Source organism: Mus caroli, unplaced genomic scaffold (genome assembly GCF_978045245.1).
Source record: "Mus caroli unplaced genomic scaffold, Mus_caroli_1 scaffold_8, whole genome shotgun sequence".
Classification (NCBI taxonomy): domain Eukaryota; kingdom Metazoa; phylum Chordata; class Mammalia; order Rodentia; family Muridae; genus Mus; species Mus caroli.
Genome location: NW_028227263.1, coordinates 36,926,278 through 36,950,890, shown reverse-complemented (window position 1 = coordinate 36,950,890; position 24,613 = coordinate 36,926,278). Strand labels below are relative to the sequence as shown.

Here is a 24,613-nt window from a genome sequence, read left to right as displayed (position 1 = left end):
GGAGTTTGGAAACCCACAGCCCTGAATGAAACCCCAGCTGAAGCAAGATGTGAAGTCAACAGGAGCCAGCCAGCTAGGGGGCACTGTCAGCGGCAGAAAAAAAGCCTGTGGACATCCCTACTCCCCACTGCCACCTGTGAGTCACAGCTAAGGGGAACCCAGCAACCTCAAGCTATTTCTGTTCCAGTAGCTAGGAGGGTACAGAACGAGTGCCAAGGCTTAGCCTCAGCCCATAGCCTTTCCCATCACAGAAAATCAGGCAGATTAAGATGGGACAGGGAAAGAAAGAACAGTGGCGTTAGTCTGCCAGCTCCTGATGTCCTGCGGCCCTTTGGGCATTGCTAATTCCCACTTTTATAGCAAACTGTCTTTTCCCCTAGAAAACCAGTCATGCAGAGTATAGAGATGCTTTCTAGATGCATCTTTTGCTCAGGGTAGTAATTTTAAGTGTTCAGAACATTCTCTCACCAGGACCCCAAGAGAATCTCCAGAAGCCATAGATCCAGCCAATGTGTCCCTAGCTGGTAACACAATGGGACAGGAATATGGGTGATGGCAGCCCTGAACCCAAAACCTCAATTTCTTTATATTTTAGGGGAAATATTTTTAACTAGCCTGGAAAACAAAGGGAGACATGCACTGAGGAGGGGGTGCGACATGGAACTTCCTGCCCTCTACCCACTGTGTGCAGGCAGAGTCTCAGGCATGGCAGGCAGGAGGCAAAGACCTAGGGCATAAGGATACCAGGCCCTCAAGCTATATGGATCTGGTATGCACTTGCCTGTCATTTCCTTGGACCTCAGTGTCCGCAGAGTGAGCCCTTTGGGTAAGGTAGTCTCTAAGGGTGGGTGAACAGAGGTCATTCCATTCTATCTATCTATCTATCTATCTATCTATCTATCTATCTATCTATATATCTATCTATCTATATATCTATATATCTATCTATCTATCTATCTCATTTATCTGTCTAAGTGTGTGTATGCTTCAGTCTGCTTGTGAGGGTCAGAGGACAACATGTAGGGCTAGACCTCTCCATCTCCAGCTAGGGATAAAACTGAGGTCATCAGACTTAATGGCAGATGCCTTTACTCACTGAGCCCTCCTGTCTACCCCGAGGCCTCTTGGTCTAAATAAGCTTCTCTCTGCTGCCCCATGTCTTGAAATGTTTAGCTCCTTATCTGCCCACGTTTCCCGTCTCCTCAACCTCTACACCCTTGCCTTGCACCTTCTCCGCTCTCAGCAGCAAACCTGGCATGTGGCCAGTTGCTTGAATAGGCTTGCTTCCCAACTGAAGACTGCTGCCCTGGGATCTGCCTCCCCGATAGGCACCAAGCAGAGGAGTAGATGAAGAGTCTGCCCTAGCTATCCTATCTAGCATCCAGTGCAGAACAGGCTTGGTTAAGACATGTAGTGAAGGACAAATATGTCTGGGTCCCGCCTTCACCCAAGAACAATCCCTCAGTAGGTTTAAATGTGCATGTGCTCGTTGGTGTGAAAATCAGAGGACAACATCAGGTACCTTTCCTTAGGAATCATCCACTCTTATTTTTTTTTGACACATGGTCTCTCATTGGCCTGGAACTTATCAGATGTCCCCAGGGATCCACCTGGCCTCTGTGGCCCCAGTGTTTGGATTACAAGTAGCACATGCTCACTTTTTTAAAAAATTATTTATTATTTTATGTATATGAGTACACTGTTGCTGTCTTCAGACACACCAGAAGAGGGCATTGGATCTCATTATGGATGGTTGTGAGCCACCATGTGGTTGCTAGGATTTGAACTCGGGACCTTCGGAAGAGCAGTCAGTGCTCTTACCCACTGAGCCATCTCTCCAGCCCACACATGCTCACTTTTTAATGTCGCTTCTGGAACTCATATGCTGGTCCTCTTCTTGGAAGGAAAGCAGATAAACCAACTGAGTCCCCACCCCAGGCCCACGGCTCTGTTGGAAGTAAAATTTACTTCTGGATTCCAAGACCCTTCTCCTGTCCAGGTCTTTGCTTTTGAGATTTTCATCCCTCAGTGACTTGCATGGAATGTAGAGTCTGACCAGGTTCAAGTTCAAATCCAGATTTCATAACTCACAAAGTTTTGTGGGCCTCTGAGTGTTTTTAAACTGCCAAATAGTGGACACAGTGCAAAGAGGCTGAAATGGGTCAGGTATAACTTTATCTGTGAAAGCCTGCTTGGCTAGTGTCAGCTGAGCATCCACCTGTTCTCCCCTGCTCCGGGTGTAATGTTCTCTCTAGAGAGCATGCAGGTACCAGAAATGCCCTTCAATGATGAGGCCAAGACTATGAAAGTGAGCCAGGCCTTTGCACAGCAGGGGCTCAGGAACTGTCCTGGAGATAGACCGAGGCTAGACCAGTGGACATGATACAGTCTGTGGAATGTGAAGTGTCCTACAAGGAGTGCTGGTATGGTGTTTGTCTGGGCTCATGGTCATGTCTGCATCCATGAGAGCTCTCCGTGGGACCATCTTCTAAATCTCAGGACAACTTTGAAAAATAGGCATTGTTAATGTTCTTCTTTAAAGAAAGGGATGGCTCTCTGTAAACATAGATTCAAGTAACCAACCCCAGACTGTTCAGCTGCTGGGTGGGGAGGCTATGATTCTAACCATGTCACCCACTGGGCCTCTGAGCCAGCATTTAAATGCACATCAGACTGCCCTTTCTATTAGGCTCATCCCTACAATTAGAAACCCTTTTCTGGACACTTCTCCCATGCCTGCTCTCTTCACCTTGTTTCTTCCCCTACCTCCCAGTGTTCTCCCCTCCCCCACCCTCTCTTTTGTGTTTATGAGACAGAAAAGTTCTGGCTGGCTTTGAACTCACTATGTAGCTAAGGATGACAATGAACTTTGGATCCATCCGCCTCTATTTCCTATGTGCTGGGATGACAGATGTGTGCCCCCATGCCAGACCTCTCATATTCTTTCTCATCTCTTTGTTTTGTTCTATCTGTGTCTGACCCCAGATATCACCTATGGCATGGGATGGCAGATGAACAGAGAAGTGGAGACAAAAGAGGTACCTTGAGATTCTTTGGTGCCCTCTTACTCCTCCATAGGAAGAATCTTTATGGTTCCCAAATGCAGCGAGGAGACCCACTACATCAGAAGATAGAACCCAGTGTCTGCCTTAGCAGTCACCCCCCACCCCACCCCATCAAACATCTTTCAGCTTGGAGAGACAAAATTGAGTTTGTCCAAACCCTGGATATTTCCGTCCCCCAACAGAGCCCTATCAAAGAGCAGACTCAACCCAAAATATGTAACTAACATTCAGGCAAGACCTCCTCTCTGGAATCTGTCTGTATGCCAATGATGGAAGGGGTAGGAGAAAAACTATCCCCAGCACAAAGGGATCCAAGGGGTCTTGGATTCTCTGTCAAGCCAAGGCTCAGGAAGGATAACTGGGTACTTGCTTTTGCTGGGCTCGAAATGCATGAACTCAGAAAATCAGAGTCTTGACAGCATCCGCTGGGAGCCTTAAGTAGGTGTGCAGCCTGATGAGAAGGGGAAATGGGTGTTTTGAGGAGGCTCAGCAGCACAGAGGGCTTCCACCAGCTCTCATGGATGAGTGGTGCCCAGAACAAAATCCACCTGGGAGAGTCCACACTGAATGCAGGCTTGTTTGGCACAGCCCCATTGGGAACAGGGTTTAAAGACTACTTCTTTCCCAAGTGCCTGGCCCCCGCCTCCCTAAGCCATCCTAGAATAGGAACCAGACCTTCTTCTACAGCTGTGAACAGCAACTGCCTTCTTTCTGGTCTGCCCCAAACCCAGGAGTGTCAAGCAGGTCGAACCCCAGGTACAAGGAGCTCCATTAAGGGATGTCTCAAGCTCTAATAAGAGGATGCAAGTGGCTAAAGCGCTAGAAAGAAGTTTCACATGAAGCTTACTCTTTGAACTCTGGGCACAGTTAGGAGTCCATGTTGGACATACAAGAGCTTAAAAGAATCTAAATAGGGTAGCACGGCCAAGAGTTCTATGAAGCTGAAGACAAGGCCATGGGAAGGATGGGCCGGCTCTTGGTGGGTGACAAGAAGGATGTCAAGAGCTCAAAAGTAATTTACTTTGGTGGCACCAATAGTCTGAGAAGATCTGGGACATCCTTTTGTCTCCTTGACCCAGGGACAAGAAACTGAGACCTTAAATGGGCAAATGCAATACAAGTGCCTGCACCCAGGATCTCATGCAGAGATAAAAGTGGCTGTGGCTTCTGATTAAAGTAATTCTTTGTGTGTGTGCGTGTGCGTGTGTGATCTGGTTGTGTATCTGTCTGTCATCTGGTTGTGTCTGTCTGTCATCTGTTTTGTGTGTGTGTGTGTGTGTCTGTCATCTGGTTATGTGTGTCTGTCTGCCATCTGTTTTGTGTGTGTGTGTGTGTGTATACATATATGTGTATGTGATTTTTTTCCTATTATTATTCCCTCATGATAAACCAGGCTTGACCAAAAATTTTCCTGAGCCTACCTATCTTCATATCAGCTCATCTATATTCATTCATTTTCAGGAAATTCAAGCTTTCAAGGTAAAAGATAGCTAAATATTGACTCACCACCACCACCCTCTCTGAGGCATTTTCTCCAAGGGCAATGAACAGTTGCAGCTAGGAAGGATCTTTTCTGGGCCTGCCCTCACTTGGTATGCCAGGTAGGTGGTTCTGGGGATCACTCAGTGCCAGATTCAGTTAGCCTGGTCATGAATGATCTCCGATGGCAGAACTGAGAAAAGCCATTCATGATCCCTTCATAGTGATGAGCTCTCCAAGACAGGACTGTCATGTGGGTTTTGTCAGTACTTCCTGCATACAAGGTCACTGTGATCAGATCCAGGAGATAAGACCCAAGTGAGACATCAAGATAGGCAGCATCAACATTGGAATCAGGCTTCTTTCTCAGCCCTTCCCTGTCACTCAGCTTCAGATCAAGGACTGGAGATAGGAATAGGTTCTACCATGCATGGGGCCCAGGAGCTCTGTGATGGTATTTCTGACATCAAGTAAGACAAGGATTGAAGATGGATCCCCCCCCCTTACACACCTGGGGCTGTCTATGGAAGGGTTTTGTGTGTAGTTCAAATTCAGTCCATAGTTCAAGGACTACATGCCCCAGGCTAGACCTGATACAGCCTCCAATGCTTCTGCTCAGCTCTCTCTGTCCCTGACCCTCAATCATCAGTGAGCTGCAGTCTCCAAGGAGAACCAGCCTAGGACAAATTATACCCTGCACTTAGTAGCTAGAGTGGGGGAGGCTAGACTTTTCCTAAATCACCCCTAGAGACCATAAATGCCCTACAAATACTTAATCCCTAGACTTCAGTAGCCACTGAAGCCCTTCTCCAGTTGTCCCATGAACAATGCCCCTCCCCTCCTACTGGCCTCACGTGGCCAAAGACAGGCCAGTATAGTTTGTCTTCAGAGCATTTGTGGACTGACAGGGAGCTTCCTGGTGAGGTGCATCCTCCTCAGGCCCTCACAACAGCCAGCATGGCGATGCCAGCTCATGTCAGTCAGCACAGCACTTCACAGTGTGGATCTGGGTCTCTTGGCTCACCTAGAAATTGGATCATTCTTACTTCCTGGGCAGGGTGGTAAGAGAGCAGTAAGTTGGGTCTGTGACTCTGGACTTGGCAAGTTCTGGGACATATGGAGCTGGGAAACCCCCTGATAAGGTCTGAGATGGATAGAGTAGGTTTGGGGTCTTCTTAGAAGGCCAGCTCCTCTACTGGGGGCTTTCAAATGCAGCCTGTTTGATTTTGAGTCTATCTTATTGTGAGTGAATTAATTGTTGTGCAACCTAGAGTAGTGAGACAAGTTAATTACATAATTACCGCAGAATGACATGCTATTTCATGGCTGCAATATGGTAACTCTGTTGGAAACAATTGTAATTGCCCAGAAACTGCATTTCAGTGCCTCCGTTATCTCTCCATAACCATGTAATTAACTTGTGTTACAACTTTATCTGCAGCAAACTCTGAAGTTAGGAGGCAGGCCTTTGGGGCAGGCATCCTAGGCCTTAAGAGCCCACAGAGCGTCTGGCATTGACAACAGTGCTACCATCCAGGAAAGACATCTGCTTTCTCATGTTGAGAGAAAAAAACTGTTCACTGTAGACTGCCATTCTCCCATCTCTGCATACACTCAATCTCATTCCCAGTCTACTGTCAATCACACTGCCGGTACCCCAACCTAGCGCATCACACACACACAAACACCCCTGCAGGTCCACTGGCCCTTTCTCCATATATTCTCACACATACATGGGTATAGCTCCTTCAGAGAATTTCTACACCATGATCCTTGGTCCTACCTATTCCTTCCTCTGGCCACAAAACCAGGACTTATAGAAGCAGTCTCTTCCAGGCACCTGAGAGACTTGTCTCCACACTTGAGAATGGAGAAGTGAGCCTGGTGCATAGATATGGGAGGGGCAGCCATAGCTGGAGGCCATAGTCAGGCTCCTCCTTTAGCACTGGGCTCCTGGCTGTGGCCAGGTGGAAAATAGGCCCCGAGGAAGAGAGGCAAAGGGTCTGGGTGGAGCGTCTGTCCACACGGCCTTCCCTGGCCAGGCTTCTCACTGATGCTCATTACCTACACTGCTCCCTTCCAGGCTCCGTGCCCAGTACTGTGGCATTATCCTTGCTACCCCGGGTGAGCCTAGCTCAGCCAGGCAGACAGAAATGCCTGTCTGTCTGCCTGCCACAGGTCTGGCTGTCTCCTGGCTTGGGCTGACTGCCTGCTGGCTTGCCTGCCTGTCTCTGCTGCCTGTCCACACATGTGTCTGTTTGAGAGTATGTCCACTGGCTCCTCTGTCCCTGACTCTTGAGAGTCAGTCATCATGGCCCATGTCTGCTGCGGGGAATGGGCTCAGCTCTCCCCAGAAGCAGTCTGCCTCCCCTGATGTGCCCTGTTAGTGTTTCTGGTTTTCTTCTCTCTCCCCCTACCTAGGCTTCAGACCTCCAGGTCCCCAGCAGACTTCTCAAGAGCAGAGACTGTGTCTCACCAATGACTCAACCCCATGCCTGATTCCCTTGGTGTTAGCTCCAATAGAGGCATAAGGCTAAGACTTGGAGTAGATCGAGGTTTGCTGAGTGACTGACTGACTGTCTCGAGCCTGCATAGACAAGCTCAAGGGAAACAGAATGTTTTGATTGATAAACAAGATGCTAGGATCCAGGTCAGTCCCAACAAACACTATCTGTCACTGTGAAAGGGAAGGGGGTTAGGAGGGTACTGTCATGATATGAGGCTTGGGATTTGAGGTTCTACTGTGGAGCAGGGCAGAACTGGGTCCCCATCTTGCTACTTTGCTAGGGGTTCCAGTGACTTTTAGGGTTGGTCTAAAAGTACACAAAGTGTCACAGCGCCGCTCTTCTCAGGGCTTTGCATAGGGCTAGGATGTATGCTTTGCAGGAAGGGAGGCATACCCCACTTCTCATGTGTGGCTGGGGCACTTTGAATGATGCCCTTCTTCTGGTCCCTAAAGCCATGCTTGTTTGCGTCTGCATGGCAAGAGCATAGGCTGGAGGTTGCTTCTCCATGCCCTGCCCACCAGAGGCAGAAGGTAGGGAGGTGCAGTTCTGTGTCAGTAATGTGAACAATGCAGTCATGTCCCCGGAAACATTCATAAGTTTAATCCACGCCAGTAATAAAATCGCATTACATTTCTCATAAAATAAATGTTCCCATTTATATACAGAAGACAGACTGTACAGGCTGAGCCTGGCCCCAGGAGGGGTCCCACAGAGATGGGCGGTGGTGGAGAACAGCCACCTTCCCATCGAGGATGAAGTTCTAACTTGTAGGACAGCGGCTGGCCAGCCCGCGCAGGCAGAGTGGCTGGCCGGCCTGCCAGGCAGGTGGACAGGTGGGCAGACGGACAGATGGACCTGGAGGTCAGATGGTGGGCGTTACTGAACCTGGGATTCAAAGGTGCCATTGAGATGCCCCTCCTCATAGTCCACCTGGCACAAGATCATGTTGTTCTTCAGGAAGAATTTGTCTCCCACGCAAAATCTAGAAAAAAAAAAATCAAGAGAAAAGAGGGCTATAGGTGAGGTTCCAGTGAGAGGAGGTCCCAGCCTGGCCCAGGAGGTAGGGCATGCATGGGTGACGGTGGTGCTGATGATCCGGCTGGAACCTCCCAGGGAGTGTAGAGGAAATGCCACTGCACTTCGAGCCTGGTCAATTACTCTCAGCAGACCCCTGGCGTGGTGAGAGAGATAGACGGTCAAGCCACAGGCCTCCCCCACCAGCAGATCATGTGAGAAGGTGCAGGGCGAGTGCAGGTGCCTTACCCCAGTCCCAGAGATGGTGCAGCTCCGGAGAGCATAGGGGACCAGAACGAGAGAGTGGAGGGATGGAGACCAAGAGATGAGGGGAGGTAGGGAGAAGGAGAACATGGCTGCTTCCATCCCTCTGCCCTCTCAGCTTAGGGCTCACAGCCTCTTACGAGTGAGACCACAGTCCACAATTTATTCTTTAGCCCAGGAAGATCACTTTTGGGTCTCTTAGTCTGCTGGAAGTATTGAAGAATTTTCAAGCTTCCCCTTAAAGACATTGTCCCCTGGTGGCCAAGACTTTAAGCCCCTGGGTCACTGACACAGTCCCAGTAGTGGATCTCAGTTCAACCACCAGGTGGCGATGGAACTTCACAGAGCCCTGCTGGTAGGCCATCTAGCCAGAGCTCTCTGCCAGTCTAGTGTTCCCTGCAGGTCCCTCTAGACCTCAACCTGAAAATATCTGTATGGATTCCTACCTGACCTGAGGACTTCCAAGAAGAGTTCCTGCTTTTTGATGGTAAATTCCTAGCCTTAAACCCCTCAAGTCTTCCCCCAGGACTGGGATAATGAATAGGGCCCAGAAATCCACAAAAGAGAGAGGGGGCCAGAACCAGATTCATGAGTAGAGTTGGGGGAGGGGGGAAGTGATATTCCCTAAAGATATCTCTTACCCTATGGGCCTGGGAACCCCTTCTCACAAGATAGGACACAAAACCCCATGCACACAGATACAGTATACTCACTACACACATTTAAAAACGTGCATACAATTCTCACCTCACCAGGTACATACAGTATTCACAAACTCTTATGCATGAATAATTATAGTTGCATGCACATCTAAACACCTATCTCATGTACTAGTATTCGTGTGCACACAAACATTTACAATACAAACACAAGCACATATATACTGGACCTGTGGCACACTCTATAATCCCAGCAACCATGGCTTCATAGCAAGTTTAAGGGTGGCCTTGGATACTTGAGACTCTGGAACAAACAACTCCTCCCTCAAAGGTGCAAATACTTTACGCTATGTACAATCTATATACATAGTGAGAACACACACACACATACCCCATCATTCAATTCATGTAGAAACTTACCACCCATATAGTGCACTAATACTGTAGTGTACACATCTGACCATAAGATGTAGATACACAGACATGCACATGTATGATAAGGAAAGCATGCATATTCAGCTATATACATAAACAAAGTCACACTTGTCTGCATGCCTCCTCAGTGCTCCTGGCTCAGCCAGCAGGCCTCAGGCTCAGGTCTGGGTAGTGTGTGGGGCTGGCTGAGGCTCTGGCACTCACCTCTGATTGCAGAGCTGGCAGGCGAAGCAGTCAAGGTGATACACATTGTCTCGGGCCCGCATCACCATCTCAAAAGCTGGGATCAGCTTGCTGCAGGCAGCACAGTTTCCTGTGGTGCCAAAAAGCCTGCCAGGGGAAGAGCACAGAGGATGTAAGGGCCTGCCAGGGAGCTGCCTCCACCCAGAGGCTAGCCCATTCCCTAGCTCTTGGGACAGCAAGCGGGCCTAGTCAAGAACCCTGACATCTTACTCCCCATGGGGGGCTATGTAACCTACAGTCAGGTATAGACATCATCACCCTACACCCATTTCAAGTTCCCACCAGAGTCCCTAGAGCACCAGGATGGGCCCTTAACAAAGTCTACAGACCCACACAAGCCTAAATTTCAGAAGCCCTGATGAGGCTTCTTGAATTCTGCTTGTCATGGGCTGTGTATCCTCACACAGTCACTTGGAACCGCCCAGAGTCCCTGTTATCTCAATGTCAAAGGCCAAACTGCATCCCTTACTGGACAATGCACTTGGCAATGCCTAACCTTAACCCTAACTGAACCTGTGGCTCAGGGACAGGCTAAGAGCTTACAAAAATCACCTCATCTGATCCCAAGGCAGCCCTGTGAGGTCAACACTTATATCATCCCCATTCAAGAAGAGAATGAGTCACAGAGAGATAAACAACTCACCAGGGCACATGCCTGGCTCATTTGGGAGAGTGATATATGCTCCTGATGAGGCTTCTTGCTTTTAAAATTACAGTGCTTTACTGGGCTGCAGCTCAGTTGGTAGTGTGCTTGCCTAGCACGCAAGGAGCTCTGGGTACATGAGTACCCATGCGGTTGTCCATGTCAATAACCCTAGCACCCGGGAGGCAGTCAGGAGGAATAGGAATTGAAGGTATCCATGTCTACATGGGGAGTTCCAGGCCAGCCTAGCTGACATGTCTCAAAAATAGATAAAAAAGACAGTGTTTTATGAAATTGTATTCTGCCATAATCTCACTGTACCACTCGCCTATGCCTCCATGGCCGTCTTGGAATCTCAGCTTATCTTTTTGTAGAAATGAAGCTGCCAGGACAACCCAGCCTGCCTAAAGCTGCTTCTCACCCAGAACTGATCCCCCAAAACAAGTTCCAAGGGGACCTGACACAATGGTCTCTTTGAGAGGGCATCCCTCCTCTCAGCTGCTGGCTACAAAGCTCTAGGGACAGGAGGACAGGAAGTTCACTCCCTCCCCATTCATGGCAATTCTTGGCTGGGTGCTCTAATGGTCTGAGCTGACCAAGCTCCTCCTTGCTTCCTTTCTGCTGAGCAAGCTCCAAAAGATGCAAGTGGGCTGAGAGGCGGGTGGTGGGGCGCTCTAATCCCCGATTTGTCCGATTTGTCTGATGCAGGCTCAGACACCTGCAGACCAGCTTGGCTCCATTATTCATTGGCCTGAGCTGCCTGGTGACTCAGATAAAGGCAGACAAAGGCTGGGCCACAGCATCTGCCTGCCAATGGGGGCCTTTTCTGCCACCAGCAGTTGTAAAGGCCCAGGCTCTGGGCTGCCACTCCTCCCTAACCTACTAGCCTACCTGGCTCCAGAAGCCATTCATTACCTCTACCAGAGCATAGGGGGAAAGCTTCCAGCCCCCATGGCTTGGCAGGGCCCTGAAGTGAGTGCCTGGAAGTTCCCGACAAGCCCACACTGAACCACAGTGCTCCTTCCCATCATGATGGCGGGCCATCATTTAGATAGTCACCTCTTCCTAGCCTGCTAATTCAATTACCCAGGTAGATGTCCCAAACCTCCAGGCACAAAAGCCCCTTTCTATGTCCTTGAGGGTTGACTTCCCAAGAGTATCCTTAACCCTTCCTCCCAGCCTCAGTTTCTCATTCCACCCTAGAAGCACTAAATACCATCACTTTAAAAAAATATATCTGTTGCTAAAGCTAAAGGCAACAGTTGAAGGGAACGGTCCAGACAGGTAAATCTCAGGGTCTCTGGAGAAGGGAGCAGTTTCCAGATAACCCTGCCCCCCTCCAACTTGTCCTGACTTGAGCAGAAGTCCCACCAGCTCTCACCCCCATCCTGCTAATTAATGCAATAGGCCTTTCTTCCCCACAAGGCTGCCCAGCCACCATCCAGCAGCTAGTGACAGAGCCAAATGCAGGTGCTGGGTCTCAGCCAAGGCCCCTGCTTCATGGCTCCCTTCCAGCCTTGCTGATGTCATAAATGGCCTAAGGGAGGGTTAATTGGGGAAGGCAGCCCCAGGGAATGAGATCCAGGTTATGGGGGAGAGGCAGAGCTCTGAAGAATGCAAGGTGGGCTATAGGGGGTTTAAATGGAGAAAGGTTCAAAACCAAAGGCTCGGGGCTGGTTCAAACCCAGATCTTTAAAAAGCATTGGCAGTCCTCGTCCTAGGGTATGGCTCCCTGCCAACCAAGGCAAATGAGAGCCTAATCCCAGTGCACCTGGAGAGGAGGACTCCAGGGAGAGGTGGGCAGGAGACTCCACTGGGAGGAAGGCCCAGGCAAGTCTAGGCTACCTCATCTGCTCCTCCAGGCCCCTCTGAGATGCCCATAGGAGATGGGTGAGGCTGAAGCCAGGCTGGTACCCATGGGAAGATTATCTTTGAGTCCAATACTTTACTAGTGCCTAAGTAGATACTGTGGGGCCAAGTTCGAGGAGGTGAAGACATAACCCTGCTCTCAGGTAGCTCACAGGGCCGACACGAGGCAGTGAAGAAGGAGCAGTCGCACAGCTGTGCACCCAAGTTGCCTGGTTTAGAGCTCGGGCCGAGTTGCACCAGGCTAGAAGGATGGGGGCTGTTCAAGTAGGGCAGGGCAGCAGGACCCACCTCAGGTAGTCACGCCGGCACAAGATGAGGTTGGCCTTGGTGTAGAGAGTGGAGCCCACCTCGCCCAGGCGACAGTCACAGCAGGCACACTTGAGGCAGTCCTCATGCCAGTACTTGTCCAGTGCCTTCAGCAGGTACCGGTCCTTGATCTTGCGGTTGCAGCCTGCACAGCCCTTCTGCTTCCCCTTAGGTTGGACGGAGAGCATCGGCACACCTGTGACGGGAAAATCAGACAGATGGGCCTGGGACTGCCCTGGAGCTCTGGGGCACCACCCCCTTCCAGGGAAGGGGTCAAGTATGTCTTTCTCTTGACTGTTTCCTCTAAGAAAAGGCTCCCAGAGCCCTCATTTTCTATTTCTTCCTCAGGCCTCAAGCCTGGCCTATTGGGCAGCATGCCATAGCCTATACCTTGGTCCTGTCAAGACCCATCCAGAAGCTGCTGGCCTTGCTGGGCTCTTCTCCTTCCTATTCACTGTCCCCTGTGTGATCTGATCCTCGCAGGCCCATGTCCTCCTAACACAGCTACAGCTGGCCACCACAGGTCTAAGAACAAGGTTCACTGAGATTCCTAGATCGTTCTCATTCTCTTCACTCTTTCTTGAAGGGAACAGGCACTGTGCATTAAACCACCCACTATGTACAGAACGGTGGCACTGGGAAGAGAGTGGGAGGCTCAGGGTGGCGGCTGGGAAGGCATGGGAGAACTCCCCTCAGGAATGATTTGGTCAAAGGCAAACTTCCATGTGGCCTGGCCTGAGAGAAAGAGGGAGGTTCCAGAGCCTCGGAAGTCTGAGCCAATCCCCCAGTTTAGGAATCCCCCTGCACCAGCTCCCTTCCAGCGTGTATAAGCTTCTCAGCATATAGGAAGCAACAAGTACCAGGCAAGACTCGGTGGGTAGTTATTGAAGGCAGAGCCTGCTTGCTGGTAGGTAATCTCTCCTCAAAAACACCCTTGTAGACAGCATGATGTGCAAGTGTGGGCATGGGCGACCACTCAGTCACACATGCCTGGTCCCTTCCCCTGGAACCACTGGGAAGAGCAGCTGGGGAGGAATTGGTGGCACACTGTATCTAGGAGGAGGAAGATAAAAATGCTGGGCGGAAGGCACAGAAACCAAGCCTGTGGTTGTACAAGGAGGGCTGCAAGAGAAAAAGCCTCATAAGAAAAGACGGGGTGGGTTAGAGGCAATCTTTACCCAAACCCAGACACAGCCAGCAAAGCCCACCCTTCCTAAATTGCCAGCTCAGCTTCCAACATGCCTCGAGTCTCTGTTTCCACTGGCCCTATCCTGACCCAAAGACTTATCCATGTTCTTTCCAGGCACAGCATTCAGTTCCAGCCCGAGGTATCTTTCCCATCCGCAGCTCCAACTCTGTGTCTATCTGCAGACCCAGCTTCTTATCCAGATCCCTCCCTTTCCTTTCCCTCCTCAGGACGGAATATGTCCTCTGGCTTCAGGGGAGATCCTGCCACCTAGTGACCTTAGATTCACAGATATCGGGTCAGAATATCCCTCCGTTTTCCAGGCAAATGCTCTGCTCCTATAGATGCAGAAACTAAAGTTCAGGTAGAGGGATGGCTAAACCACTAAACTGCCGATGGGGATCTGTTCCTGTTCTTTCTCAACCCAGTCACCCCCTCTGACCTCTGCTGGAGAGGAGGACAGACCCGAGGACAGGGAAGTCCCCTCTAGAGAAGAGAGCTCAGACCTACTGCAGCACAAGACCAAGGGACAGGTGAGGGCACAGAGGAGGAGGCCACATAGATGCCCCTGTCAGGCAGAGGTCGGCTTCCTTTTCCCTCCCTCCTTCTATCACCATAGGACCATCTGTTAGCTGGGAAGTTCACTGCCTAATTTCCTTAATGCAGCTCTAAAGGTTAATTGGTCTGAGTAAGAGAGAGTGTTCAGGATGACGGCTGTCCCAGGGTCAGCCCGTGTCTCTTCTGACAAAGCCCAGATCTGCCCATGAAGCCAACCTCAGGAGAAGTTCCGTCTAAGGCCTGGCCTATAGAGAGGGATAGAGTGTAGGAAAATAAAGGGAGACCCGGATGGGAAGACTGCCCCCTGGGGCCTGTGGAAGGGCACCCATCCAGGACTGCTGTTCATATAAACACTAACTCAGACCTCAAGCCTTATAGTCTCAGACTATAGAGACTATAGAGACAGACTGCCTCCTTCTCATTCACCTGGTATGCAGGAGTGGGGGTGGGGGGTGAGGGGGGGGGTGAGGGGGTTGGGGGGTTGGTCCCTCTAGGGCTCTGTACTTGGGCTCTCAACTCCTGTCTCCCCAGGCCCCTCTAGCCTACCAGCCAGCCAGCCCCCTGCAGACCTCCCTGCCCCTCCTCTTCTGGCTCTGGGAGCTGAGCCTGAGGCCATGCACTTTCCATTAGGGAGATAGCAGCCCTCTGCTGAAGTCCATTTGGGATCCATTTTAGCGTTATCTAAAAATCAAATCTACATGGTAATCCTTTTAACGTACTCCCGACTTCAGGGGGGAAAAAAAACAGCTTTGCACTCCTTCAGGAAAGGTTTTAAGCATTACCCAATAATTACTACTCACGAATGAAAACGCCCATCTTTAACAATGGAGACCACTTGTGGCCACACACATGCCCAGGCACATGCTCAGGGACACAGACTAGGCCTGGCAAATAGTCAGTTCACTTAGCCCATGTGCCACCCTCAATCCCAGGGAATATAGGAATGAGATTTGAAGTGAAACAGGCTGAATTCCTGTCTCTCTGTTGCACGAAGGCAGGTAGCAGGCCTGATGAGGAAGTGGCCAGGCGGTAAAGTCTCCAGGTCCAATTCATCAGCATCCAGTTACGTAAGGGGTCTGTGAGAGGCTCCAGGACGGTGCAAACTCTGATTCCTGGGCTCTGTAGAACTCAGACATTTACACTCAGCTCTGTAGTGTGGGGCAAAGCCAGACACCTCAGTAAGGTCTGAGTGAGTCTTCACAGAGATCATTGGTCCTTCCCCTTACATCTCCCTAGAGAGACCCTCTGCACAAGAAGCTGCCTGCCAACCAGACCCACAACCTCAGCCAACTCCTACCTATGCAGCCCAACCTAGGCTGCTACTTCCAATGGGATGCAGGTTTCTCCAAACAGCAAAGCATGTGGGCTCCATCTGGACAGGCCTGAGTCACAGGAGAACACCCTGCCCACCCCAGCTACCCTCAGCAAGGTCAGTTTTCCATCCTAGTGCATCTCCTATACCCTGCGGCAGGTCGCTGGAGGCCATACCTCAGGAATGCCCCCCTACTGGTCTGCACTATTGCCAGTGATAGAGACTGCGCCTGGGAATAGACAGACTGCACCAGCTCCTGGCAGAATCCTGGTGTCTTTCTCCTTAGAGCCTACAAGAGAACCTTCCTTAATTCTACCCTAAGGGAGGTACTCACCACTGCTCTGGGAGAAATACCATTGTCCAGGCTATGCTTTAGGGGACAGAGTCAACAGTGGGCTGAGAGCTAGGAGTGCAGACCTTGGGGAAGCAGGCCCCTCCTTTCTGACCTGCATCTGTGGCACAGGGCCATGAGGTCTTGTTCAAAGACTGTGGTGGGTCAAGATGAAGCTATGAATCTAAGGCCTTGGCATAGAAGCTGGGATAGAGCAAAGGACAGCATCCACCCCATCAGGTGCTATTCCTTTGGGTACTCATTTCATTTAAACTTTTTGTCATTTTGAGCTTTACATTAAAAAAAAAAAAGTCAACCTCAATCTTGTACTGTGTGTCGGTATGTGGTTATATGCATATGAGGACTGACTGGTGCCTATGGAGGCCAGAAGCATTGGATCCTCTGGAGCTGGAGTTAGAAGCAGTTGTGAGCCATCAGACATGGGTGCTAGGATGTGATCTGAGGTCCTCTGTAAGAGCATGTGTGTTCATAACTGCTGAGCCATTTATGTATGTGTCTGTGTATGGGTATATACATGGAAGTGCAGTACCTGTGGAAGTCAGAAGGGGGCATTGGGGCCCCTGGAGCTAGAGTTACAGGCTGTTATGAGCTACCCAACACAGGCACAGGGAACTGAGTTCAGGTCATCTGCAAAAACAGTACCCATTCATAACCACTGAGCCATCCATCACTCTAGACCCTTGTTGGCTTTCTATGTAGCCCACACTGACCTCAATCTCATTATGTCATTGAGGACAGCCTTGTTCCTCCTGCCTTTGCCTCCCAAGTGCTTGGCTGGCAGACAGGCTTGTGCTACCATGCCCAGCTTTCTTTCCAACTTAAAATAATCTTTTTGGCTCCCAGAAAAAAAAATGCAATAATAGGAATAATTCCCAAGTGTCTATTTCCTGTATCCTCCTCCTTTATTTATACTTAATACTTTTTCCCCATAAATCATCTAAGAGTTGATTTCAGACATTAAGTCCCTAAACCCTAGATGCTTTTGGTGTACAAAATACCAATTGCTAAAATCAAGGGTAAAACCAGCCACAGTGCTAGGAAATGATCACTGGAATCCTGTTTCCCAAACTACACATCTTATTGAGATTTCACCAGCACTCCCAACAACATCGTTTATAACAATGTTACTAGGCAGTAGCAGTGTACACCTTTAATCCCAGCACTCAGGAGGCAGAGGCAAGTCAAACTGCATTTCAGGACAACTTGGTCTACAGAGCAAGTTTGAAAGACTACACAGAGAAACCCTGTCTCAAAAACAAACGAACAAACAAAACAAAACAAATGGACAATGTCCTGGGTCACTTGTTACATTCCCCCCTGTGCTGACTAGTTTTATGTCAACTTGCCACAAGCTAGCATCATGGGAGAGGAGGGAACCTGAGAAAAGCCCCCCAAAAGATTTGGTGTTGGGCAAGCCTATAGATCATTTTCTTAATTAGTGATCAATGTGGGAGGGCCCAGCCCACTGTGGGTGGGACCATCCCTGGGCTGGTGGTCCTGGGTTCTATAAGAAAACAGGCTGAACAAGTCATGGGGAGCAAGCCAGTAAGCAGCATCCCTCCATGGCCTCTGCATCAGCTCCTACCTCCAGGTTCTTGCCTTGACTTCCTGTCCTGACTTTTTTAGAAGGAAGTATAAGCAAAATAAACCCTTTCCTTGGTCATGATGCTTCACCACAGTGATAGCAACCCTAGCTAAGATACTCATTCACTTGAACCTAGAGGAATTCCTACAGGTCTCGAGGCACCAGCAGTTCTGAGGCAGAAAGGACATTTATTTTTAGATTATCCCTGATCTGAGTTTATCTGATACCAGTTCCTATAGACTTCATTAACCCTGGGCTTTATAGTTTTCTTTCCTCTTTGTAAAATGGGTACAAAAGCACATCTTTCCAGGTGTAGTGGTGCATGCCTTTAATCTCAGCACTTGAGGGGCAGAGGCAGGTAGATCTCTGTGAGTTTGAGACCAGCCTGATCTACATAGTGAGTCCCAGGACAGCCAGATACTGTTTTGAAAGAAAAGGGGGAGGAGAGGAGAGGAGAGGAGAGGAGAGGAGAGGAGAGGAGAGGAGAGGAGAGGAGAGGAGAGGAGAGGAGAGGAGAGGAGAGGAGAGGAGAGGAGAGGAGAGGAGAGGAGAGGAGAGGACTTCTCAGAGAGCATCCATGAGTAATAAAGGAGTCTTTAGAACTAGTTGAGCCTGGCAGTCAAGTTAGATGCATGTCGCTGACTCAGCGCACAGCAAAGTTCACCTGTCATAGCCCCACCTCAGGATCCTACAGTAGGGATAGACGCTTCCTTTGCAGAGAAGCTAATGGATAGCCACTGTGGTCAGAGTCACACGGCTTCTGGTCAGAGTTCAGTGCCATCCAGCAGCCAGTCCAGTGGCCAGAGCAAATATGTTCAGGAGGAAGTCAGCCCCGTTTGCTTGCCCAAAAGGCAGCTCCAGCAGCCAGCCGAGTGAGAGAGGATAGCCATGGGGCTCAGAGATTCTGAGCAGTGTTCTGGGGGACCAGCAATGAATAGCCTCAGTATCTCTCATAATCCCTTAAAGGACCTCCATGTTGGTTCCAGAGTCAGCCAGAGAAGTAGGAGACTTACTTGTAAGCCCTGTTCAGAGCCTCATAGCACAAGGATGCCTCTTGCCTTCCGGGCTCTCCTTTCTCACCATGGGCACCCCTGCCCCTGTGACAGGCAGGAACTCTGGGCTGGGCAGTACAACCTAGCACCCTAAGGCTTTTACCCACTGCTGTGTTAACTGCTACCATCACTCCCATTCTAAAAAGTGAGGTGTGGAAAAGGTTCCCAACTTGTCTGTAAGCAGGAAACAGAGCTGGGATTTGAACCTTGGCAGTCTGTCTCTAGAGCCCAAGCATGTGACTTTCTCTGCTCCAAGGCAGCGCTGTATCGATGAATGCTAAGGTGACTCACACAGGAGACTTCATGAAGGTTGGAAGACACTGCAAAGTATGAAGATGCACTCAGCCGTGAGACACATGGGTAGAGCACACAAGTACTCCTCCACAGGCGTGGAATCACAGGGCCACACAAGAAGGGACTGTGTCCATTTTATTCTCCCCACCATCAATTCTATCAGTGTCCAGCTTGGAACGGACACACACCAGGTGTTCAGCAACACATCTGGAGGCACATTCATGCTTGCAAGTGTGCATATGTATGACTGGGTCCACACACAGGTTCATGAGCTGATGTAAATCTCCACCAAGGAGGCACAGGTGCACAGAGACATGGGCTGTCACACCCATCACTCTAAAACAAACTCTGATTGAACAAAACCTGGCACCTTGGATACAGGAGGAAGCAGAAGTCACGTGAATCCTCCAGCGCTCAGCCCTGTCATCATCCCCTCCCACCTCAGCAGCTGAGAGTAGGACTCAGAGGGTGTCATAGATCAGGGCTCTTGCCATCCACCTGGGCCTATCCCAGATGTGAAGCTGCAGAGAAGAACCCCAGCAGAGCCCATCTGTGCCCCTCCTAGGCATCAAACCCCTTGAATAAGGCAATTGAAAGTGTAATCTAACTCTGCCTCATCTCTCTCTCGCAATCTCGTTTTCTCAGAAGTAACTATTCCGCACAGGCCCGCCCGCACAGCCTGCGAGGCGGCTTCCATTTCACACTGGTTTTATCTCCACAATTTCTCGTCTCAGTGCACTTCTATCCCAGGCCCTGCCACGTGGCAGGTGAGGCCAGAGCTAATAGCATTTCCTACTCATTTGGAATCATAAGCCAAGAGGAACAACTGTTGGAACGCATGGCCATGGTCACCCAGTCCATCCGCTCGTAATGACCTCTCTGTGAGTCCGTTTGCAGTGTGGTGTTTACTAGGTCAAGGGAGGGAGGGAAATAGAGGCTCCCCTAGCCTCCAGCTCCCTACTGACACAGGGTAAGTAAGGCTGGGAGACAGGGCTGGACTAATGAAATGGGGGTCAGCTCAGGGGAGGGACTGACACCTCTGAAGTCAGAGAGAGGGTGGGTAGGGAGTAAGCTTTTGAAGACTCATGGTAGCCTCGGCATGAATTCTGGTTCTGTCATTTTTCCAGTTTTGCCTCAGCTTACTCAGTGACTGAATGAGGAGAGACTACATTAAATAATCATTTCAAAGATTCGTTTAGATCGTAGACATGAAATCCTTATAACAAAGTTTGACCCAGTAGCTGAAGACAATCAGCTATGAGAATGTACGGCCATCTATGGTATGATCCAGCAAGTCTATCCCTAGATCTGGGGAAGAGGCAGAGCTGCGGGAGGGGGTGGGGATGGGGGCGGGGTGGGAGCGAGATGAGCTCCAAATCTGGGTGACAGAAGTGGAAGGGAAGGCTCAACTCACAGCTGAGGGTTTGCGTGTGGAAGATGGCGGGGTAGGGGGTTGCTGAAAGGTTCTGAAGGGGGCCTGGCACAGGACAAGACACTGAAAAGCAGTCCTGCAACATGTCCATTCTCCTAATTGCCAAGCCCTGCCTGCCCCCAGTTAGCTTCAACAGAGAGAACTGCCTGGCAGTTTCCCTAGCACCTGCTGCCAGTGTTATCCCACTCAGCTGGAGGGTGGCACTCCACATCATCCCTCCCCGAGTGCTCCAGGGTCACTGTGAGCCAGCCAGTGGCCAGAAATCCCATGCAATCTGTCCCCTGACAAACCCAAGAGTGGCACAGGCACAGGCTGCTGTCTGGAAGCCTCCATACCCAGCCTGTCCCAGAACCACGATGGCATCACCCTGTCTTTTTCCTATACAACGTGTGTGTGTGTGTGTGTGTGTGTGTGTGTGTGTGTGTGTGTGTGAACTTTCCTTAAGCTCCATGCGGACCCTGCTGAGGAGGAAAGCTTGGAGCATGTTGCAGGGACAACTAAGGACAGGGTGGGCTACTTGGAAGCCGAGTGCTGACCCAGGCTCTGCAGAGTGGAGGCCCCCGGGGAGCAAATTCCAGTAGAGTAAGAGTAGGAGGCACTTATGCAATGGGCTTTGGAGGAGGCCAACTGTCCTTAGCATCTTGCATTGGAACCCCCCCCCCCCAAACCACTGTGACCTTGGTGTATCTAGAGGCAGAAAGCGCCGAGGCCCTGGCTGGGGAAGAAAGCTAGGCCCTGCACAGCCTGGAGTGTGGGATAAGAGTGGTGCAGTCTTCATCTACCTGGGCACTTTTGACAGAACATCAGATCAGTGGCTTGTAAGCAGCAGATTAACTTTCCCACACTAGGGCCTGGGAAGGTCAGAACCAAGGCACTGGCCTGTCCGTTGTCTAATAAGAGCCTGTTTCCTGGCTCATGGACAGCTGTCTTCCCACTGTAACTTCACACACCAGGAGGGAGGTGGGAACTCTCTGGGCTCCCATGCATAAGAATACCAACCCCACTCATGAGGTTCTACCCTCAGGGGCTGTATCTCCTATCTTCACTATGGGGATCCTGGGATTAAGCTCGGAATTGGGAGGAGACACATACATTCCAGGAGCCAGCTGAGAACGTTTAGACAGGCTGGGAGGAGGAAACACCACGACGGAGGGCAGCTTCGTGGGCTGACCCACAGACTCCCTTGGTCTTCTTTGGTCCTTCATCAGGACCTGGGCGCATAGGAAGCTGTGCATGCTCACTGAGGTTCATTGACTGGTATGGTGCAAGTACCTAGTGCGGCCTCTCCCTCTCTATGACAGGAATGGGTATCTTTTCTGTTTGTTTCCCTGCAATCTCAAGCATAGTTTAAAAGCTATAGATCTAGGCAAGGCGGTGGTGGTGGTGGCACACGCCTTTAATCCCAGCATTTTCAGGGCAGAGACAGGTGGATCTCTGAGTTCAGGGCCAGCCTGGTCTACAAGGTAAGTTACTGCACAGCCAGTGCTACATAGAGAAACCCTGTCTTGGAAAAACAAGCAGGCAAACAAACAAACAGCAGCTAGAGCCCTGATTACCAGCTGGTCTTTGTGCCCTTCCCCACCTCCCTTTAATAGTACCCACACCATCACCCCAACCCTAACCACATGTTCCTAGAGGAACTCAGCATCAAACAACACACACACACACACACACACACACACACACACACACACACACACACACCTCCTGCTCCCCATCCTAGCTAGCTCTTCTAGCTCTTTCCATTTCCAGAGCTACTTTTTAAATTTTTTTTTTGGGGGGGGGCAGGGTCTCCTGTAGCCCAGGGTGGCCTGGAACTCACTATATAAGGATGATGTTGAACGTCTTATCCTTCTGTGTCTACCTCCAGAGTGATGGGATTACAGGCATGTATCACCATTACCCAGTTTAGTAGTGCTGGGGCATCGAACTCAGGACTTTATGCATGCTCATCAAACAATCTACCAGCTGAAGTACACCCCCAGACCACCAGATCCACCTTTCACCCTACTTTGGGCACAGGTCCCACAAGCCTACTGCTCTACAACTCATTCTTCACTCAGCAGCAAGAGAAGCTTTTCCAAATAAACCAGGCTGCTGGTCACTACCCAGGTTAGAACAAAGCTTCTCACAGCTTTCAGTACAGTGAGCGTGGCACACCTGCTTTGCATACAGCCTGTAAGAGCTTCATGCAGTATGGCCCCCACCTCCCCATCCCACAGTGAGCTCCACCACACTCCAGATCCACCTCCTACCTCGGGGTCTTTGCACATACAGGCTCTTCAGTGCCTGTTGCCTTCCCATCCTGGAACTTAAATATCAACAGAGAGGACTTTTTCACCCACCACACCCTTTCCTTCTCTCTCTCTCTCTCTCTCTCTCTCTCTCTCTCTCTCTCTCTCTCTCTCTCTCTCTCTCTCTCTCTCTCCCTCCCTCCCTCCCTCCCTCCCTCCCTGTCATTTCCTTTTGAGTTTTCAATAGCAACTGACCATTGCTTTTGTTTTCCTTTCGAAGGTGTAATTCTTGAGGCCTGTCTTCTCTACCGCTGTTCTCCTCATACTGAACCTGACAGCCGCCCTAAGCATAACTTCAATAAATGAATGAAGAGACTTAATGGCAGCTATCCAGATATTACTGGCAAGCATCTCTGGCTGGAGTGGGCAGATTTACGTAGGCAGGTGCCCAGAGCAGGGAGAGCCCTGATGGCATACTGCTGCCCCTCTGCCACATAGCCCAAGACAACTGTGGCTCGGTGGTCCTAAGAAGAAGAAAGAGACAGCTATGGTAGCACTCAGTCCTGTCTGCCACGAACGACTTTTTTCCCTTGTACGTATGCACGCATGCACGTTTGTGTTTGTAATGGGTGCCAGGAGTCAAATGTGGGTCCTCGACCTCATGCTTGTACAGAGAGTACTTCATGGACTGAGCTCTTTTGATAAGAGTGTTTGAGAGGTGAATCCCAGGGCTCTACCCCATGATTCCTTTACACATAAACACTCTGACCTGCTCAGGGTGTGACAGGCAGAGCTGCAGGGTTCATGGGTCTATGGGAGGCCAACAGCGCAGTCCTTTCCTCTTCAGCTTGTCCTGAACCTCTTGGCTCCTCATACAGACCCTATCTACCTTGCTATTCTTTGAAGGTCCTCTGGGTATCTAAATATGACCACTTTCCCCTTGTAACCTAGGCTGAGCCTTTAGGAGCTGATGGGAAGAAAAGACCCCTGAAATTTCCTATAGAGAACTCCAGACCCAAGCCTTTTTCTGTCCGGAATCTCCCAATCCTATCCCAGGCTGCAGAAGCCAGTCCCCATGTTCCTTAGAGATGTGTTACCTGGAGCCACACATCTGTGAGAGGTGAGAGGGATGTGTCTGGAAGCTGTGTTCCCCAGACAGTGACTCAGCTACAACGTGGGCACCTATAAAGCCAGCGTCACCCATCTAATGAAATGGGGCTCCCAAGAGGCCTACACTCTCCACAGAGGAGGGGGAGGAGGACCCACACTCTCAGACAAGTCTCAATTTCACAGCATCAGGGACATGAGCACCAACTCGCTGAACCAGAAAACGAGAGTCTGGCAGGAGCTGCAGACACGCCGTGAGCGTCGGGGATCAGAGATTAGGGCCCTTCAAAATCAATTTTGAATTCAAAGTTTTAAATGTGTTCTCCAGGAGGCACAAAGAGGGGACCCTACAGTCTGGCTCAGCCTTCCCAGCTGCTGGGCTCTGCTTCCTTCTTGAAGCAGCAGAGCCCAGCACCTGCTAGCTACAATGAGTTGGACACTGGAGGAAGACAAAAACAAACAAAAAGAGACTGGGAACTTCTAGGTACAAGCTGCAACAGCATAGGGCTGGGGCTTCCTGTTGACATCCCAAAGGCTGCGATAGCCCTTCTCTGTGGAGTGGGAGGGACCCAAGCAGCTTAGATGGTGGACTCGGAGGTGGGGTAGCTATGGATTCTAGACCAGCCATGGGCTCCCAGGGGAAGATCTTTGTTCAGAATAAACTTCCCTTCTAACAAAATGGAGAGAGAAGACCTGGAACATACCCCCAGGGGAGCAGGTGTGTGTGTGTGTGTGTGTGTGTGTGTGTGTGTGTGTGTAGCACAGCCCCAGGGAAGCGGGGTGGGGGTAGGGGTGGAGGTGCTGGATCACAGGCTCCAGGAAGCAGGAGGCCACTATGTGGCAGTCAGTAGAATAGACTCCTGCTAATGCAGCTACCAGCTGTACCACATGCTCTCTGTAGCTGGGAGCTGCCTGTTGGACAAGCTGTCTGTCATCTGTCAGGCCATGTCTGGGGGACTGTGAAGTCACCACAATACACAGGGCGAAAGGTCTCACCAGGAACCTGGGCAGATAAGA

The 24,613-nt window shown here is 50.4% G+C and overlaps 1 protein-coding gene across 2 annotated transcripts in view; it reads right to left on the bottom strand.

The window, feature by feature from the left end:
* Positions 1 to 7,630: 7,630 nt before the first annotated feature.
* Lmo1 (LIM domain only 1) overlaps positions 7,631 to 24,613 on the bottom strand; it is a 36,849-nt gene continuing 19,866 nt past the window's right edge. For both annotated transcript variants that reach the window (XM_085842516.1, XM_021167789.3), the window contains 3 exons: positions 12,467 to 12,680; positions 9,628 to 9,753; positions 7,631 to 8,033 (listed from right to left, as the gene is read on the bottom strand). In XM_085842516.1, coding sequence (XP_085698642.1) covers positions 7,928 to 8,033; positions 9,628 to 9,753; positions 12,467 to 12,680 — 446 coding nt within the window. In that variant the 3' untranslated portion in view covers positions 7,631 to 7,927. The remainder of the gene's footprint in view (positions 8,034 to 9,627; positions 9,754 to 12,466; positions 12,681 to 24,613) is intronic.